This window comes from Crinia signifera, chromosome 4 (assembly GCF_055691185.1).
Source record: "Crinia signifera chromosome 4, ASM5569118v1, whole genome shotgun sequence".
Classification (NCBI taxonomy): domain Eukaryota; kingdom Metazoa; phylum Chordata; class Amphibia; order Anura; family Myobatrachidae; genus Crinia; species Crinia signifera.
The window spans coordinates 307330998-307352363 of NC_139220.1; the positions used below are offsets into that span (position 1 = coordinate 307330998).

A 21366-nucleotide genomic window follows, 5' to 3' on the forward strand; every position below is an offset into this window, starting at 1 on the left:
CAGGCCCCAGCAGCAGTGTAGCGCAGGATAGCCCCGCAGACCCCCGGTGCCCACATTATATTAGTGCCTCCCCGCGGCCGCAGGGTCTGTAGGGCTATTGTTATGCCACTGAATAGATAACACCCATCCTTTTGTATCAATGCTGGCAGGGTCTTCCTACCTCTTTGTCTATCTATTATCACTCAGTTGAATTTTAACACCGTTGTTTCCAATAGTAAAGTGCAAAGGAATTTGATGTAAGCTATAAGAAATTGTAAGTACAGCCCCACAGAGCTCTGTTGTCGGCGACCATCGAATGAATTCTCCTGTTAGTGGACGCATATGAGGGGATGTGTTAGCGAACAAATCCCGTCCCATTGTACCGAGGGAATTTGTCATAGAGGGGAGGGCATTCAGCAGGGTAAGCAGTGATTTTTGCTGCTTACATAGCCAAGCAGAAACAGGCCCAATCAGTGCACTGCACCAGAGAGCAGCTGCCATGAAGAAGGGACAGGAGCCTTTCTATAAGGGTGGGAGAATGTGTGCTTAAAAAGTGCAATACTGGTTCTATTATGTTTGTGTATTTATTATCCTGGCCACTTATTTATCTTACTTATCTTTGATGCAGCCCATACTAGACCAAATATAGTCTTTGATATTAATATTAATATTGTATTCCACACAGTATCCAGTGTATAAAAATACTATTGTTTACATTAATGTCCAGGGTCATTACTAGGTTCTTCTGCTGCTCCTCCAGACCCACACTTGCACCAATGTTCTGCATATTGGAAGATTGTGGAGTGTATTTGGAAATCACCTGTTTGCAATTGATACTCATATATTTTCCATTTTCCAGATGCATCCTGATAACATCCAATGTTCTACGTGCGGACAGCGAAGAGACCATCATCGTGGATGGACAAGGTGCTGCATTTGATGCTGACATCACGATCCAAGATTTCCCCCGGAAGGCGCAGATTCTAGTTCAGGGAAGAGTCTCTGTCAGTGGTGCTGATAGATTTGTAGGAACAACTAAAGTGACGGTAAGGTTCCTCTCTGTGATTGGTTATATGAGCTAGTATCATGTGCAGATGTGCTGTGTAACTGTACACATGTAAATGAAATACAGACAGTGAGCAGCACGGTATACAGAGAGCTGGACCAATAAATGCAGTAACTACTGGGGAGGGGGTAAGATATAGCTTCCTTTGCATGGTTCTGGGGTAGCACAATGGCATAACCATAGCTCCACAGCCCCCACGGTGGTTTTGAGGCGCTAGGTAAGATTGGGCGCCACGGGGTCTGCGGAGCTATTGCTGGGGGTTAATGCGGGGGCCGCAGCCACTGCTGATGATAAATATTTTACTGCTGGCCCGACGCCCTCCCGCCGCTCCTTCTCCTCCCCTCCGAGTCCTCACCGCTGCCGCCTAGTCCACTGTGACTGCTGCCCGCCAGAAACAGCAGATCTTCCTTCTGTCAGAATGTCACTTTTAAAATGGCCGCCCACACACAGCAGACATTTATTAAGGATGCTAGAGGAGGCGGTGACCTCCTCTTGCATCCTAAATAACGGTCTGCTTTAAGGCGGTGGCAATTTTGGAAGTTACATTCAAGAGGAGCGCCGGGACCGCAGACAGGAGGATCTGCTGGTTCCGGCGGGCAGCAATGGACCAGGCGGCACTGGCGGAGGGGGCACTCAAATTTTAATTGCAGGGGGTACCCCATTTCAAGTTTTGCCACTGGTGTAGCACTAGCTCTAAGAGCCAAGAAGGAGAGAGTGTGTACTGCTGGTCCCCTCTCCTCCCTCTTCTGCTGTGCCTGCCTGAGGACAGGAGCAGGGATAAGAGGGCAGGGATGGGGGAGATTGGCATACTGTGGGGGCACAGAGTCTCTGTCAACATACAGACACCTTGTGCTCCTCCAAAGATGGCCTCCACCTTGTTGGAGACAGACACTAGAGGTCCTCCTGCACCTCTAGTATCTGTCAGGGTAGTGCAGAGCGTGCTAGTCCAGCTCTACAGAGAATGGCTGATTCCATGAGTGCTGGCATACTGTGCACCTGCAGCCCCCTGGCATCGAGCATGTAACCCTCTGGCAACAAGTGTGTAAACCCACCTGGCAATGAACATGTAACCCCCTGATAATGAAAATCGAACCCCCCCTGTGGCAATGAGGATGTAACCCCCCTCCCCCCTGGCAAACAGTATGTAATCCCGCCTGGCAACAAGCATGTAACCCCCCCAGGCAATGAGCATGTAACCCCTGGAAAGAGCATGCAACCTTCTGGCAACAAGTAAGAAACACTTGGTAATGAGCAGGTAGGTAAGCAACATTTCAGGGGGCATTATGTGTCTAAGTGGTACTAGTGGGGACATTATGACATCAGCAGCATAACTGTGTATGGCATAAAATGTAATAAGCATTAAGGTGTGTGGTAGGATATGTAATAAATATTATGGTGTGTGGTATAAAGTATAAGGGGCATTATGGTGTGTGGCATAAAGTGTAATAGGAATTACTGTGTTATAATATGTAATGGGCATTAGGGTGTGGCATAAAGTGAAATAAGCATTATGGTGTGCAGCATAAAGTGCAAAAAGCATTACAGTTTATGGCATAATATGTAATAGTCATTACAGTGTGTGGCATATTGTGTAACGGGAAATTACAGTGTGGCATAATATGTAATAGGCATTACAGTGTGTGGTATAATGTGTAATGGGCTTTACAGTGTGTGGCATAATGTGTAATGGGCATTACGGGTAGGGGCACTCCCAGAAAATGCTGTGTCTTCGCCCCTAAACACCCACAGGTGTCAATTAACCTGCAAACAACAAGCGCAGACTGTTTGGAAGGTTTGCATATGTGTACTGCCTACCATGAACAGGCGCGGTTGTTCGATTATTGCTGAATCAGGCCCAATGTGTAAAGGCCAATCATGCTTTTGTGGCATAATGTGAAAGGAGCATTACTATAAGAAGTAAAAAATACTGCAAGTGGGGGTTCTGAAACATTATCTTGCTCCGCATACCCCCGCCAATCGCGAATCCCCATGACACGATGCAAGCACGATACACATCCGTTAGCATGCAGCTGCACAGAGGAAAAATGATTCGATGGTCGCTCGATATAAAATGATTTTCCTCTCTGCACAGATGAGTCTGGACTTACTGTTATCCTGCTCGGTGATGGAGGAAATGGGGGCGGGTACTGACGTCATAAAATGTCAGCCTGCATTCATAGTGGTATGCACAGCATTTCTATGGGAACACCCATAAAACTCTTGGCGGACCCCAGCGACCGCCCCCCACCTGCCCATCATTTAGCGAATGCCCTAGAAAGTGTAAAACTCACCGAAGGAGTTCACTCTGTGGTGTTCACATGCACATAAACGACCATGCGCACGCCCCCACCATCAAAAACCAGGGCGAATTTGCTGATCACTGAGCAGGTCTGAATCGGCCCATATGTTTTCCTGATAAGGGAGTCTTAATCTGTATACACATGGTTACAGAACACATTACTTCCAATGCAAGTTCGGTCCAGGGTAATATAACAACAGTGTCTTAATAGACAGTCAATAGGTTTGATACCTAAAGGTCAACATGCTCAAAATGTTGACATAATACATGAAAAAGCTCGACATGAGTTTTTCACATTTTCTCTTCTGTATTTTTTGGACTTTAATACTTTACCATCTACGTGGAGTATAACTGAGAATGCTAAAGTGTGCATAGCAAATAAATGCACCAAGCCCAATGCTTGGTGAGCGAAGCAAGATATGTGAGGGTATGTGTGGCACTAATTGGGGGTCCATGTAATCAGGTTTCCACATGGACACAAAAAAATGTGAAAAACACATGCTGACATTTTCGTGTGGGGGGGGGGGGGAGGAGGTAGAGAGAGAGATATGGTGGGAGGAGGTAGGGAGAGGGATTTTGAGGGAGGGGACAGTGACAGTGGCGTAGCTAGCGTAAGGCAGCCCCCGCTGCCGCTTGGGGGAGCGTGCGGCAGCGGGGGCGCCGTCTGCAGGGAGCGCTCCACCAGGCACATAAACTGCAGTGCAGGGACTCGGGAGGCGCTGTCCCAAGCTGTCGCGGCGCCGGCAGCAGGAACTCTACCTCCACTTCACCTCTCACATCCGCTGAGGCTGCCGCTGTGAGGTCTGTAGCCCGTACTTATGTCCCCTCCCGTGGATATCTCCTCCCCCTCCTCTGCCCGGGAGTCGGGACCTTCCTCCCCTTCCCTCCTAGAAGAGGTCACAGGTGACTCCATAACCTAGAGCCGGATTAAGGGCCCCCCTGCTGCCGCTCGGAACCCCTGCACTGCTACACAGCACCACCTCAGCTGTCACTCAGCAGAGCAGGGAGAGGGATGTGCAGTACTGCAGATCGGATTAATTAAGAGAGCTCTTCGCTCCCGGCTCCCTGCTGTGCTGAGTGACAGCTGAGCCGGTGCTGCGTAGCAGTTCAGGGGGAGCCGAGCGGCATCTCAGCTGTTCAATAGCGACGCGTGTAGGCAGTACTAGCTAGGCACCAGCCTGCAGCTGTGGTGAGCATGCAGGCAAGCAAGCCGTTGCTCCTCCCCACCCCCGGGCTCTCACAGAGCTGTCTCCTCTCCAGTCTCCACCATGACCCCCCCATCCCCACTTAAACACAGATGGCAGCCGCCCCCCCCCCACCCACCCACCCGTGCACACCCGTGCATTCTCCAGGAAATCTTTGGTCTCCTACTACATGACTGAAGAGAGGGGGACGTTGAAGAGGAGCCATGCCGCCCACGAAGATGGAGCAGCGAGAGCAGGGTGAGTGTGGGCTGGGGAGACATGGGTTTGGGAGGCTGAAGTTCTAGGGGCAGCAGGGTGCTGCGCAGTAGCTGGGGGCAGGGTGCCATGTGCCCCGACCAGTGCATTAATGTAGCACTGCTCCACTGTTTGCATATATACTTCACAGCCGGGAAGGATGCTCCTGCTGCCAGGGACCAGGTCAGGCTGCAGCTACGTGATTGGACTGGGGCTGATTGCTGTGTTCTGCACATCACCTGGAGAGGCTGTAGTAGGGACTCTGTGAGTGCTGGGATTAGCGGGCCATGAGGGGGCGGGGCTTATACATGAGGGGAGTGTGTGGAATATGTATATTGGGCATAGCAGTGTGTGGAATATGTATATTGGGCATTGCGGTGTGTGGAATATGTATATTGGGCATTTCGGTGTGTGGAATATGTATATTGGGCATCGCGGTGTGTGGGGCATATGTATATTGGGCATCGCGGTGTGTGGCATATGTATATTGGGCATCGCGGTGTGTGGCATATGTATATTGGGCATTGCGGTGTGTGGCATATGTATATTGGGCATTGCGGTGTGTGGCATATGTATATTGGGCATTGCGGTGTGTGGCATATGTATAATGGGCATAGCGGTGTGTGGAATATGTATAGTTACGCCACTGGACAGTGAGATGGATATGGAGGGATGGGGCAGTAAGAGGGATATGGAGGTAGGTATCCCTCTTACTGCCCCTCCCTCCATATCCCTCTCACTGTCCCTCCCTCAAAATCCCTCTCTCTGTCCCCTCCCTCAAAATCCCTCTCCCTACCTCCTCCCACCATATCTCTCTCTCTACCTCCTCCCTCAAAATCCCTCTCACTACCTCCTCCCCCCATATCTCTCTCACTACCCCCTCCCCCCATATCTCTCTCACTACCTCTCCCTCCATATCCCTATCACTGCCTCCTCTCCTGCGTCCTCCCTCCATATCCCTCGCACTACCTCCTCCCTTCATATACCTATCACTGCCTCCTCCCTCCATTTCCCTATCACTGCCTCCTCCCTCCTCCCTCCATATCCCTCTCCATACCTCCTTCCACCATATATCTCTATCTACCTCCTCCCCCATATCGCTCTCAATACCTTTCCTTCCATATCCCTCTCACTGCCTCCCCCCTCCATATCCCTTTCACTGCCTCCTCCCTCCATATCCCTCACTGCCTCCTCCGTTCAGACCTCTCTCACTGCCTTTTCCCTCCATATCTCTCTTACTGCCTCCTCCCTCCATATCCATCTCACTGCCTCATCCCTCCATATCCATCTCACTGCCTCATCCCTCCATATCTATCTCACTGCCTCCACCCTCCATATCCCTTTCACTGCCTCCTCAATCCATATCCCTCTCACTACCTCCTCCTTCCATATCCCTCTCACTGCCTCATCCCGTCATATCCATCTCACTGCCTCCTGCCTACATATCCCTCTCCCTTTCTCCTCCCTCCATATCCCTCTCACTTTCTCCTCCCTCCATATCCTTTTCACTGCCTCATCCCTCCATATCCATCTCACTGCCACTCCCTCCATATCCCTCTCACTTTCTCCTCCCTCCATATCCATCTCACTTTCTCCTCCCTCCATATCCCTCTCACTGCCTCATTCCTCCATTTCCATCTCACTGCCACTCCCTTCATAACCCTCTCATTACCTCCTCCCTCCATATCCATCTCACTACCTTTCTCCCTCCATATCCCTCTCACTACCTCCTCCCTCCATATCCCTCTCACTACCTCCTCCCTTTATATCCCTCTCACTGCCTTCTCCCTCCATATCCCTCTCACTACCTCCTCCCTCCATATCCCTCTCACTACCTCCTCCCTCCATATCCATCTCACTGCCTTCTCCCTCCATATCCCTCTTACTGCCTCCACCTCCCTCCATTTCCCTCTCACTGTCTCCTCCCTCCATATCCGTCTTACCGCCTCCTCCCTCCATATCCATCTCACTGCCTCCTCCTTCCATATCCCTCTTACTGCCTCCTCCTATCTCCATATCTTGTTCACTGCCTCCTCCCTCCATATCGCTCTCACTGCCTCCTCCCTCCATATCCCTCTCACCGCCTCCTCCCTCCATATCCCTCTCACCGCCTCCTCCCTCCATATCCCTCTCACCGCCTCCTCCCTCCATATCCCTCTCACTGCCTGCACCCTCCATATCCCTTTCACTGCCTCCTCAATCCATATCCCTCTCACTACCTCCTCCCTCCATATCCATCTCACTGCCTCCACCCTCCATATCCCTCTCACTTTCTCCTCCCTCCATATCGCTCTCACTGCCTCATCCCTTCATATCCATCTCACTGTCACTCCCTCCATATCCCTCTCACTACCTCCTACCTCCATATCCATCTCACTACCTCCTCCCTCCATATCCCTCTCACTGCCTCCTCCCTCCATATCCCTCTCACTACCTCTTCCCTCCATATCTCTCTCACTACCTCATCCCTCCATATCTCTCTCACTACCTCCTCCCTCCATATCCCTCTCACTACTTCTTCCCTCCATATCCCTCTCACTGCCTCCTCCATAGCCCTCTCACTGCCTCCTCCCTTCATATCCCTCTCACTACCTCCTCCCTCCTTATCCATCTCACCACCTCCTCCCTCCATATCCCTCTCACTACCTCTTCCCTCCTTTTCCATCTCACTGCCTTCTCCCTCCATATCCCTCTTACTGCCTCCTCCTCCCTCCATATCCCTCTCACTGCCTCCTCCCTCCATATCCCTCTCACCGCCTCCTCCCTCCATATCCCTCTCACTACCTCTTCCCTCCATATCCCTCTCACTGCCTCCTCCCTCCATATCCCTCTCACTTCCTCTTCCCTCCATATCCCTCTCACTGTCTGTTAACCTCATATCCCTCTCACTGCCTCCTCCCTCCATTCCCCTCTCACTACCTCCTCCCTCCATATCCATCTCACTACCTTTCTCCCTCCATATCCCTCTCACTACCTCCTCCCTCCATATCCCTCTCACTACCTCCTCCCTCCATATCCCTCTCACTGCCTCCTCCCTCCATATCCCTCTCACTACCTCCTCCCTCCATATCCCTCTCACTACCTCCTCCCTCCATATCCATCTCACTGCCTTCTCCCTCCATATCCCTCTTACTGCCTCCACCTCCCTCCATTTCCCTCTCACTGTCTCCTCCCTCCATATCCGTCTTACCGCCTCCTCCCTCCATATCCATCTCACTGCCTCCTCCTTCCATATCCCTCTTACTGCCTCCTCCTCCCTCCATATCTTGTTCACTGCCTCCTCCCTCCATATCGCTCTCACTGCCTCCTCCCTCCATATCCCTCTCACTACCTCCTCCCTCCATATCCATCTCACTGCCTTCTCCCTCCATATCCCTCTTACTGCCTCCACCTCCCTCCATTTCCCTCTCACTGTCTCCTCCCTCCATATCCCTCTTACCGCCTCCTCCCTCCATATCCATCTCACTGCCTCCTCCTTCCATATCCCTCTTACTGCCTCCTCCTCCCTCCATATCTTGTTCACTGCCTCCTCCCTCCATATCCCTCTCACCGCCTCCTCCCTCCATATCCCTCTCACCGCCTCCTCCCTCCATATCCCTCTCACTGCCTGCACCCTCCATATCCCTCTCACCGCCTCCACCCTCCATATCCATCTCACTGTCACTCCCTCCATATCCCTCTCACTACCTCCTCCCTCCATATCCATCTCACTGCCTCCACCCTCCATATCCCTCTCACTTTCTCCTCCCTCCATATCGCTCTCACTGCCTCATCCCTCCATATCCATCTCACTGACACTCCCTCCATATCCCTCTCACTACCTCCTACCTCCATATCCATCTCACTACCTCCTCCCTCCATATCCCTCTCACTGCCTCCTCCCTCCATATCCCTCTCACTACCTCTTCCCTCCATATCTCTCTCACTACCTCATCCCTCCATATCTCTCTCACTACCTCCTCCCTCCATATCCCTCTCACTACTTCTTCCCTCCATATCCCTCTCACTGCCTCCTCCATAGCCCTCTCACTGCCTCCTCCCTTCATATCCCTCTCACTACCTCCTCCCTCCTTATCCATCTCACTGCCTTCTCCCTCCATATCCCTCTTACTGCCTCCTCCTCCCTCCATATCCCTCTCACTGCCTCCTCCCTCCATATCCCTCTCACCGCCTCCTCCCTCCAAATCCCTCTCACCACCTCCTCCCTCCATATCCCTCTCACTACCTACTCCCTCCATATCCCTCTCACTGCCTTATCCCTCCATATCTCTCACTACGTCATCCCTCCATATCCCTCTCACTGCCTCCTCCCTCCATATCCCTCTCACTGCCTCCTCCTCCCTCCATATATTGTTCACTGCCTCCTCCCTCCATATCGCTCTCACTGCCTCCTCCCTCCATATCCCTCTCACCACCTCCTCCCTCCATATCCCTCTCACTACCTCTTCCCTCCTTTTCCATCTCACTGCCTTCTCCCTCCATATCCCTCTTACTGCCTCCTCCTCCCTCCATATCCCTCTCACTGCCTCCTCCCTCCATATCCCTCTCACTGCCTCCTCCCTCCATATCCCTCTCACTGCCTCCTCCCTCCATATCCCTCTCACTGCCTCCTCCCTCCATATCCTTCTCACTGCCTCCTCCCTCCATATCCCTCTCACTACCTCCTCCCTCCATATCCATCTCACTGCCTCCACCCTCCATATCCCTCTCACTTTCTCCTCCCTCCATATCGCTCTCACTGCCTCATCCCTCCATATCCATCTCACTGACACTCCCTCCATATCCCTCTCACTACCTCCTACCTCCATATCCATCTCACTACCTCCTCCCTCCATATCCCTCTCACTGCCTCCTCCCTCCATATCCCTCTCACTACCTCTTCCCTCCATATCTCTCTCACTACCTCATCCCTCCATATCTCTCTCACTACCTCCTCCCTCCATATCCCTCTCACTACTTCTTCCCTCCATATCCCTCTCACTGCCTCCTCCATAGCCCTCTCACTGCCTCCTCCCTTCATATCCCTCTCACTACCTCCTCCCTCCTTATCCATCTCACTGCCTTCTCCCTCCATATCCCTCTTACTGCCTCCTCCTCCCTCCATATCCCTCTCACTGCCTCCTCCCTCCATATCCCTCTCACCGCCTCCTCCCTCCATATCCCTCTCACTACCTCCTCCCTCCATATCCCTCTCACTGCCTTATCCCTCCATATCTCTCACTACGTCATCCCTCCATATCCCTCTCACTGCCTCCTCCCTCCATATCCCTCTCACTGCCTCCTCCTCCCTCCATATATTGTTCACTGCCTCCTCCCTCCATATCGCTCTCACTGCCTCCTCCCTCCATATCCCTCTCACCACCTCCTCCCTCCATATCCCTCTCACTACCTCTTCCCTCCTTTTCCATCTCACTGCCTTCTCCCTCCATATCCCTCTTACTGCCTCCTCCTCCCTCCATATCCCTCTCACTGCCTCCTCCCTCCATATCCCTCTCACTGCCTCCTCCCTCCATATCCCTCTCACTGCCTCCTCCCTCCATATCTCTCACTACTTCATCCCTCCATATCCCTCTCACTACCTCTCCCTCCATATCCCTCTCACTACCTCTTTCCTCCCTATCCCTCTCACAGCCTCCTCCCTCCATATCGATCTCACTTCCTCCTCCCTTCATATCCCTCTCACTGTCTACTAACCTCATATCCCTCTCACTACCTCCTCCCCCAATAGTGACATCTGAACTTATCAAATGATGCTCAACTATATACGACTTTGTTTTATCTTACCTATTTTTACAATACAAAATCATTAACACTGCTAAATGGTTTATGCAAGAAGAAGGTTGTGGCATATATGGCATGCCTTCCAACTGTGTCACTTTCCGTGGGAACGTCCCATCTTTTAGGGACGTTCCTACATCGTACCCGAGGCCGGCAGTTTCCCATGGTGTGGGGGGGCAGTTGGGAGTCCCCGCTGTCATCAGTGACCACTGTCACCTGTGAGTAGATGCACGCAGCATCTATTCATGCCCCCACAGCAGTGAACCGGGTTGCGGGACCTCGTGGGAGCATCACAAGTATAGGCCACGCCCCCTTCCTGCCAGGCCACACCCACTTCTGGCGCACACCAGTATCCCTCCTCAAAGTTGGGAGGTATTCCTACGGCATTAACTGAATGTTTGCAGGGGTATTTGCTAAACCACCAGGCTATAGATTGTAAGCTTGCAGCAGGGCCCTCCAACCTCTATGTCTGTCTGTTTTACCCAGTTTGTTTTTCAGTGTTGTCATCAGTTATAAAGCGCAACGGAATCTGCTGCGCTATATAAGAAACTGTAAATAAAATAAAGAAATAGTTTATTCACCTAATTCTCAGGATGGAACAAAAACAGTACGATTCAGCCAAATATTCCCGCGATGCTGTCACTGGCTATACACGGTCATCTGCCTTGTGGCTGGCCAACTTACACAGCATCAGATACACTGACACCAACACCAGACAGTGCATTTAAAGGTGCATACACATGGGCTATAATCACTGGCAATATGGTCGCTGAAGGACCATATTGCCAGCGATTGGAGTGTGCACCAGCGATAAATCGCAGGGTGCACCCTCCCGTTTTTAGCCCCCTTATGAGCGCTGGTCGCAGGAGCTTCTTGATTCCCTCTGTGGATCCCCGGCAGAGATTCCCTTTCATCAGCGACCATCTCTGGTCGCTGATGAAAAGGAGACACTGAGCTCAGCAATATATCAACCCCGTGTGTACACAGCTTAAGTGCCCTCCTATAGCACTACATTAATTAGTCACACCTCAGTGAGGCAGCTGTGCATGCTCTGTGTGCGAGTTCTGTGTGTGTGCTGTGTGAGTGTTTTTGAGTTTGTGCTCTGTAAACTAGGAGAAGATTTAACCCTGCCTCTACTATAAGACTGCCGGAGGAGATTTTAAAGTGTCTTACAACATTGACGTGCGGTGGTGGCTGTGAACAGAGAGGCACTGTCACAGCCACCATCGCACCCCCTCAAACCTCACCCCAACCTCCCCCCCCCCCCCGCGCCGCTGACACCGGACCGTGTCCTCCTCCGCAGCCTTAGATTGTGCAGTACAACACGGGTGCAGGATGGATTAAGCGGTCTCTGCCGTGCAGGCAGCTGTGTGAGTACTCACTGACTGCAAGTCTCCTTCTCCTTACTGCCTGGTCTCCGGTTAGCAGCCTCAGTCACTGCCCCGTGTCCTGGCTTTGTGGAACAGGTGCGTGACTCTGCGGCTGTGGCAGGGAGTATGACAGCACCCAGATAGCCTGGTAGATGAGTGTGTTACTGCCGCTGTCCCACTCGGGACGATCCTGGACTTGCCGCTATCTTTAAAAAAAAATAATGACAGTCTGTGCGGCAGCGGAAGTCCACTTGAGCGCTGCTGCCTGTGCCCAATCACATCGGCTACAGTGACAGGGGCAAGCTTTCATATTGGCTGAAAGCATATCCCCTGTCACTGAGGCACTTGTAACGGTGCCGCTTTCAATAGGTTTTTAAATGGGCTTTTACAGCCCGCCGCTTGTTTCAGCCCCCTGCCTGCCCCCTGCTTCCAGCTAATATAATGGGAAGCAGGAGGCACCGCTTAAGGTGCCTCCGATTTGAATTTAAACATTATATAACAATGCAAATGATTAAATTAATATAAAGAAGATACTTATGACACAGAATTTGTGTCATAAGTATCTTCTTTGTATTGTTTTAATCATTAATGACAGGGGAGGCACTGCCTCCCCTGCCTCCCCTGACTGCACGTCCCTGTCTTACAAGAGGCAGGGACATACTACCCCATCATTTTGTTTTGACATTGATCCATTATCTTTTGTCATTTTAAATGCCATTATATGAGAGCTACACTGTACACATGTAACACTGATATATGACAGCTTACTGTACACACGTAATACTGATATATGTACGCTTATTATTGTACACACGTAACACTGATATATGGCAGCTTACTGTACACATGTAACACTGATATATGACAGCTTACTGTACACACGTAACACTGATATATGTACGCTTATTATTGTACACACGTAACACTGATATATGACAGCTTACTGTACACTATAACAATAAAATATGACAGGTTATTGTACACATGTAACAATGATATAGGACAGCTTACTGTACACATGTAACACTAATATATGACAGCTTACTGCACACATGTAACACTGATATGATAACGTACTGTACACAGCACTGATATATGACAGGTTACTGTACACACATAGCATTGATATATGACAGCTTACTGTACACATGTAACAATGATATAGGACAGTTTACTGTACACACGTAACACTGATATACAGTATAACAGATTACTGTACACACGTAACACTGATATATGACAGCTTACTGTACACACGTAACACTGATATATAACAGATTACTGTACACACGTAACACTGATATATGACAGCTTACTGTACACACGTAGCACTGATATATAACAGATTACTGTACACACGTAACACTGATATATGACAGCTTACCGTACACACGTAACACTGATATATAACAGATTACTATACACATGTAACAATGATATAGGACAGTTTACTGTACACACGTAACACTGATATATAACAGATTACTGTACACACGTAACACTGATATATGACAGCTTACTGTACACACGTAACACTGATATAGGACAGCTTACTGTACACACATAACACTGATATGACAGCTTACTGTACACACGTAGCACTGATATAGGACAGCTTACTGTACACACGTAACACTGATATATGACAGCTTACTGTACACACATAACACTGATATATAACAGCTTACTGTACACATGTAACAATGATATATGACAGATTACTGTACACACGTAACAATGATATATGACAGATTACTGTACACACGTAACTGATATATGACATGTACATCCATAACACTGATATATAACAGCTTACTGTACACACGTAACACTGATATAGGACAGCTTACTGTACACACGTAACACTGATATAGCACATCTTACTGTACACACGTAACACTGATATGACAGCTTACTGTAAACATGTAACAATGATATATGACAGATTACTGTACACACATAACACATCTTACTGTACACACATAACACTGATATAGGACAGCTTACTGTACACACGTAACACTGATATATGACAGTTTACTGTACACACGTAACACCGATATATAACAGTTTACTGTACATCCATAACATTTATATATGACAACTTACTGTACACACGTAACGCTGATACAGGACAGCTTACTGTACACACGTAACACTGGTACTGTATATGACAGTTTACTGTACAAACGTAACACTGATATATGACTGCTTACTGTACACACGTAACACTGATATATGACAGCTTACTGTACATACGTAACACTGATATAACACATCTTACTGTACACACGTAACACTGATATAGGACATCTTACCGTACACACATAACACTGATATATGACAGTTTACTGTACACACGTAACACTGATATAACACATCTTACTGTACACACGTAAGACTGATATATGACAGCTTACTATACACACGTAACACTGATATATGACAGATTACTGTACACACGTAACACTGATATATGACAGCTTACTGTACACACGTAGCACTGATATAACTCATCTTACTGTACACACGTAACACTGATATATGACAGATTACTGTACACACGTAACACTGATATATGACATATTACTGTACACACGTAACACTGATATAACACATCTTACTGTACACAAGTAACACTGATATATGACAGATCACTGTACACACGTAACACTGATATAACACATCTTACTGTACACACGTAACGCTGATATAGGACAGCTTACTGTACACACGTAACACTGGTACTGTATATGACAGTTTACTGTACAAACGTAGCACTGATATATGACAGCTTACTGTACACACGTAACACTGATATATGACAGCTTACTGTACACACGTAACACTGATATAGGACAGCTTACTGTACACATGTAACACTGATATAACACATCTTACTGTACACACGTAACACTGATATATGACAGCTTACAGTACACATGTAACACTGATATATGACAGATTACTGTACACATGTAACACTGATATATGACAGATTACTGTACACACGTAACACTGATATAACACATCTTACTGTACACACGTAACACTGATATATGACAGCTTACTGTACACACGTAACACTAATATATGACAGATTACTGTACACACGTAACACTGATATATGACAGCTTACTGTACACACGTAACACTGATATATGACAGCTTACTGTACACACGTAACACTGATATAGGACAGCTTACTGTACACACGTAACACTGATATAGGACAGATTACTGTACACACGTAACACTGATATATGACAGCTTACTGTACACACGTAACACTGATATAGGACAGATTACTGTACACACGTAACACTGATATATGACAGATATCTGTACACACGTAACACTGATTCAATACATCTTACTGTACACACGTAACACTGATATAGGACAGCTTACTGTACACACGTAACACTGATATACTGTATAACAGCTTACTGTACACACGTAACACTAATATATATAACAGCTTACTGTACACACGTAACACTGATATATGACAGCTTACTGTACACACGTAACACTGATATACTACAGCTTACTGTACACACGTAACACTGATATATGACAGCTTACTGTACACACGTAACACTGATATATGACAGCTTACTGTACACACGTAACACTGATATATGACAGCTTACTGTACACATGTAACACTGATATATGACAGCTTACTGTACACACGTAACACTGATATATGACAGCTTCCTGTACACACGTAACACTTATTTAGGACAGCTTACTGTACACACGTAACACTGATATAGGACAGCTTACTGTACACACGTAACACTGATACAGTATATGACAGCTTCCTATACACACACATAAGAATGATATAGGACATCTTACTGTAAACACGTAACAATGAGATAGGACAGCTTACTTTACACACGTAACACAGACATATGACAGCTTACTGTACACATGTAACAATGATATATGACAGATTACTGTACACACGTATCACTGATATATGTCCGCTTACTGTACACACGTAACACTGATATATGACAGATTACTGTACACCCGTAACACTGATATAACACATCTTACTGTACACACGTAATACTGATATGACAGCTTACAGTACACACGTAACTCAGATATATGACAGCTTACTGTACACGTAACACAGATATATATGACCGTTTCCTGTATACACGTAACAATGATATATGACAGATTACTGTACACACGTAACTGATATATGACATGTACATCCATAACACTGATATATATCCATAACACTGATATATAACAGCTTACTGTACACACGTAACACTGATATATAACATCTTACTGTACACACGTAATACTGATATAGGACAGCTTACTGTACACACGTAACACTGTTATATGACAGATTACTGTACACACGTAACACTGATATAACACATCTTACTGTACACACGTAACACTGATATATGACAGATCACTGTACACACATAACACTGATATGACAGCTTACTGTACTCACGTAACACTGATATATGACAGATTACTGTACACACGTAACACTGATATAGGACAGCTTACTGTACACACTTAAAACTGATATAGGACAGCTTACTGTACACACGTAGCACTGATATAACACATATTACTGTACACACGTAACACTGATATATGACAGCTTACTGTACACATGTAACAATGATATATGACAGATTACTGTACACACGTATCACTATTATATGTCCGCTTACTGTACACACGTAACACTGATATATGACAGATTACTGTACACCCATAACACTGATATAACACATCTTACTGTACACACGTAATACTGATATGACAGCTTACAGTACACACGTAACTCAGATATATGACAGCTTACTGTACACGTAACACAGATATATATGACCGTTTACTGTACACACGTAACAATGATATAAGACAGATTACTGTACACACGTAACTGATATATGACATGTACATTCATAACACTGATATATATCCATAACACTGATATATAACAGCTTACTGTACACACATAACACTGATATATAACATCTTACTGTACACACGTAATACTGATATAGGACAGCTTACTGTACACACGTAACACTGTTATATGACAGATTACTGTACACACGTAACACTGATATAACACATCTTACTGTACACACGTAACACTGATATATGACAGATCACTGTACACACATAACACTGATATGACAGCTTACTGTACTCACGTAACACTGATATATGACAGATTACTGTACACACGTAACACTGATATAGGACAGCTTACTGTACACACTTAAAACTGATATAGGACAGCTTACTGTACACACGTAGCACTGATATAACACATATTACTTTACACACGTAACACTGATATATGACAGCTTACTGTACACACGTAACACTGATATAGGACAGATTACTGTACACACGTAACACTGATATATGACAGATTACTGTACACACGTAACACTGATATAGTACAGCTTACTGTACACACGTAACACTGATATATAACAGCTTACTGTACACACGTAACACTGATTAAGGACAGCTTACTGTACACACGTAACAATGATATACTGTATAACAGCTTACTGTACACACGTAACACTGATATATAACAGCTTACTGTATACACGTAACACTGATATATGACAGCTTACTGTACACACGTAACACTGATATATGACAGCTTACTGTACACACGTAACACTGATATAGTACAGCTTACTGTACACACGTAACACTGATATATGAAAGCTTCCTGTACACATGTAACACTGAAATAGGACAGCATACTGTACACACGTAAAACTGATATATGTCAGCTTACTGTACACACGTAACACTGATCTGACAGCTTACTGTACACATGTAACACTGATATATGACAGCTTACTGTACACATGTAACACTGATATATGACAGCTTACTGTACACACGTAACACTGATATATGAAAGCTTACTGTACACATGTAACACTGAAATAGGACAGCTTACTGTACACGTAACACTGATATAGCACATCTCACTGTACACACGTAGCACTGATATATGACAGCTTACAGTACACACGTAACACTGATATAGGACAGCTTACTGTACACACGTAACACTGATATAGCACATCTTACTTTACACACGTAACACTGATATAGCACAGCTTACTGTACACACGTAACACTGATATATGACAGCTTACTGTACACACGTAACACTGATATAGGACATCTTACTGTTCACACGTAACACTGATATAGGACAGCTTATAGTACACACGTAACACTGATATATGACAGCTTACTGTACACACGTAACACTGATTTAGGACAGTTTACTGTACACACGTAACACTGATACAGTATATGACAGCTTCCTATACACACATAACAATGATATAGGACATCTTACTGTACACACGTAACAATGAGATAGGACAGCTTACTTTACACACGTAACACAGACATATGACAGCTTACTGTACACATGTAACAATGATATATGACAGATTACTGTACACACGTATCACTGATATATGTCCGCTTACTGTACACACGTAACACTGATATATGACAGATTACTGTACACCCGTAACACTGATATAACACATCTTACTGTACACACGTAACACTGATATATGACAGCTTACGGTACTCACGTAACTCAGATATATGACAGCTTACTGTACACGTAACACAGATATATGACCGTGTACTGTACACACGTAACAATGATATATGACAGATTACTGTACACACGTAACTGATATATGACATGTACATCCGTAACACTGATATATAACGGCTTACTGTACACACGTAACACTGATATAGGACAGCTTACTGTACACACGTAGCACTGATATAGGACAGCTTACTGTACACACGTAGCACTGATATATAACAGCTTACTGTACACACGTAACACCGATATAGGACAGCTTACTGTACACACGTAACACTGTTATATGACAGATTACTGTACACACGTAACACTGATATATGACAGATCACTGTACACACATAACACTGATATATGACAGCTTACTGTACTCCCGTAGCACTGATATAACACATCTTACTGTACACACGTAACACTGATATAGGACAGCTTACTGTACACACGTAACACTGATATATGACAGCTTACTGTACACACGTAACACTGATATATGACAGATTACTGTACACACGTAACACTGATATATGACAGATTACTGTACACACTGTTCCACTGTGTTCATTTTCGGGAATGTTCATGTATTGTAGATTCCATCCAAAACTTTGGACCCAGACCCAACTAAGAAGCAGTTTGTCTATGTCTCTGTGCGGTCCCCTAGCTGTAACCTGGAGAAAGTGGTGCTGGTCTCCTTTCAGAGCGGATATATATTCATACAGACCGACAAGACCATCTACACGCCCGGAACCACAGGTAAGGAGCTGCAGATATACAACATTGGGCTGAAACTGAACATGGCTGCGTTAACAGCATTGAAGTCTGACTTGCCAGTCACCCAAGGCAGTCCCATTGGGAGGTATTCCCTTCCTACAGGATGCCTGTATGGGCTGCTTCAGCTGCAGCCCATAGAATCTGGGGTATGCACATGTACAGTACTAAGGCTGATACTGCACATGCCCCAGTCATGGTACCTGTCATCTGTAGTATACAGGTGCCATGACCATGATTTAACTTTTGATTAAGCATCCCATAGAAGCTGGGGGTAGGTGCATGGGCAGTACTGAGGACGATGATGCACATGCGTTAGTCCTGGGACCACAGTGGTGACTAGCAGGGGGTGGGACAATGGCTGCAGGGAGCAGCAGCGGCAACAGTGGAAGGGCGGGCGTGGCTCTATACACCAATGTAGGAGCCGCTGCTGACAGTAAGCACTCTGATTGGTTAATAACTCTAGCTATCTACAGATGGAGTATCTCTCATTCAATGCAGGGAATCGCTGATGGGGACGCGCGAGCATCTCACACGCATGTGTGTCCCTGTCACTCGGCGGTGGCCGGTGGAATCCCTGCCCATCTCCGCTTCAGGGAGACGGGCAAGATTGGGGGGGGAGGGGTGCAGGGAGGTGGCGTAGAGCTCCGTATGAATAGGGCGCAAGAGTGTCTTGTGTGCCCGTGCCCCCTTCTGGTGGATAGCAGGGACTGGTGGTTTGCGATTCTATCACCAGCCCCCCGGCTGAATGAACTGTGCTCCATCTGTACCAATCAGCATGCTTACAGCTATTCACTATCTTGCTGCAAGCTAAATAAGGGAGGAAGAGAATGCTGCACTCTTACTGGTGGCTCCAGACATCCACCAATCAACATTTACTGTCTTTCTTCAGGCTGGGTTGTAAATAGTGAATGCTGCCTAGCCTCTCTGTAGATGTCACTAACCAGAGCAGCCAGACAGCATTCACTACCTAAAAGGTATATAAGTGATATGAAGGGTGCGCTCCGCAGTGTGCTGATGTGACAACTAGCTGCTATCACAATTACTGGGGGTAGTGCAAAACTCCCCCAGTCAAAGACAAGAAAAAACAATGGTGGGTGACAGCGCTAAGACACCAGTATTAAAATAATGACATATTTAATCACATTGCATTAAAAACAATATAAACACGAAAATAAAAGATAAATCGAGGAATGTAAATGTAAAAATATCACATATAATACAAGTTAATATTCACCCACTGGTTCCACATTGAATGCTGTGAATGTTGTTCTTATGTAGAAGTCCGTTACTATGAGGCCCAATGGTGGTGGTCTTTGGTAGTGTTTCCAGGTGCCCTGGAGCCATAGAGCCACAGGGGGATAGCACACCACTATCTTCCAAAGTGTTAAATGTGCAGATCCCCAAAACCTGTCAGCCACGGGGGGATAGCACATCCCTGTCCTCCGGAGATGTTCACAGATTGGAAGGTGGACAGGTAGGATGACAAGAAGAGTTTGGTCCTGGTGGGCTGTTGGCGGTGCCCTCACACTTGGCGGAGTGCAGGGCTGAGTTGGTCGGGAAGGGCTGTTGGCAATACCCTCACACTTGGCGGAGTGCAGGGCTGGTTCGGCTACAATTGTGAAGATGATGTAACAGCATATGTGGATGCCCAGTGGGTGAATATTTATTTGTATTAAATGTGATATTTTCACATTTACAGTCCTCGAATTTATCTTTTATTTTCATGTTTATATTGTTTATATTGTTTTTAATGCAATGTGATGAAATATGTTATTATTTTAATACGGGTGCCTTAGCGCTGTCACCCAGCATTTACTACCTGTCTCCTAATAGGGCATGGGGGCAATGGCTAAGGGGCAAATGCTCCCAGCTCATGCCTGCTCGAAGGCCCCTAGAATTTTAGGTCTGTGGGCAGCTGCCCATTGAGCCCAGTGGTGAGATGTGATAGGGTGCGATTTTCTGCCATGTGATTTTTTTTTTTTTTTCAATATACG

At 46.7% G+C, this 21366-nt stretch overlaps 1 protein-coding gene across 1 annotated transcript in view; it reads left to right on the top strand.

Annotated features, from left to right (window-relative positions):
- LOC146075784 (complement C3-like) overlaps positions 1-21366 on the top strand; it is a 172236-nt gene that overhangs the window by 29599 nt on the left and 121271 nt on the right. Inside the window, exons 2-3 of the mRNA XM_083185378.1 lie at positions 839-1025; positions 19192-19354. Of these exons, the coding sequence (XP_083041504.1) occupies positions 839-1025; positions 19192-19354 (350 nt within the window). The remainder of the gene's footprint in view (positions 1-838; positions 1026-19191; positions 19355-21366) is intronic.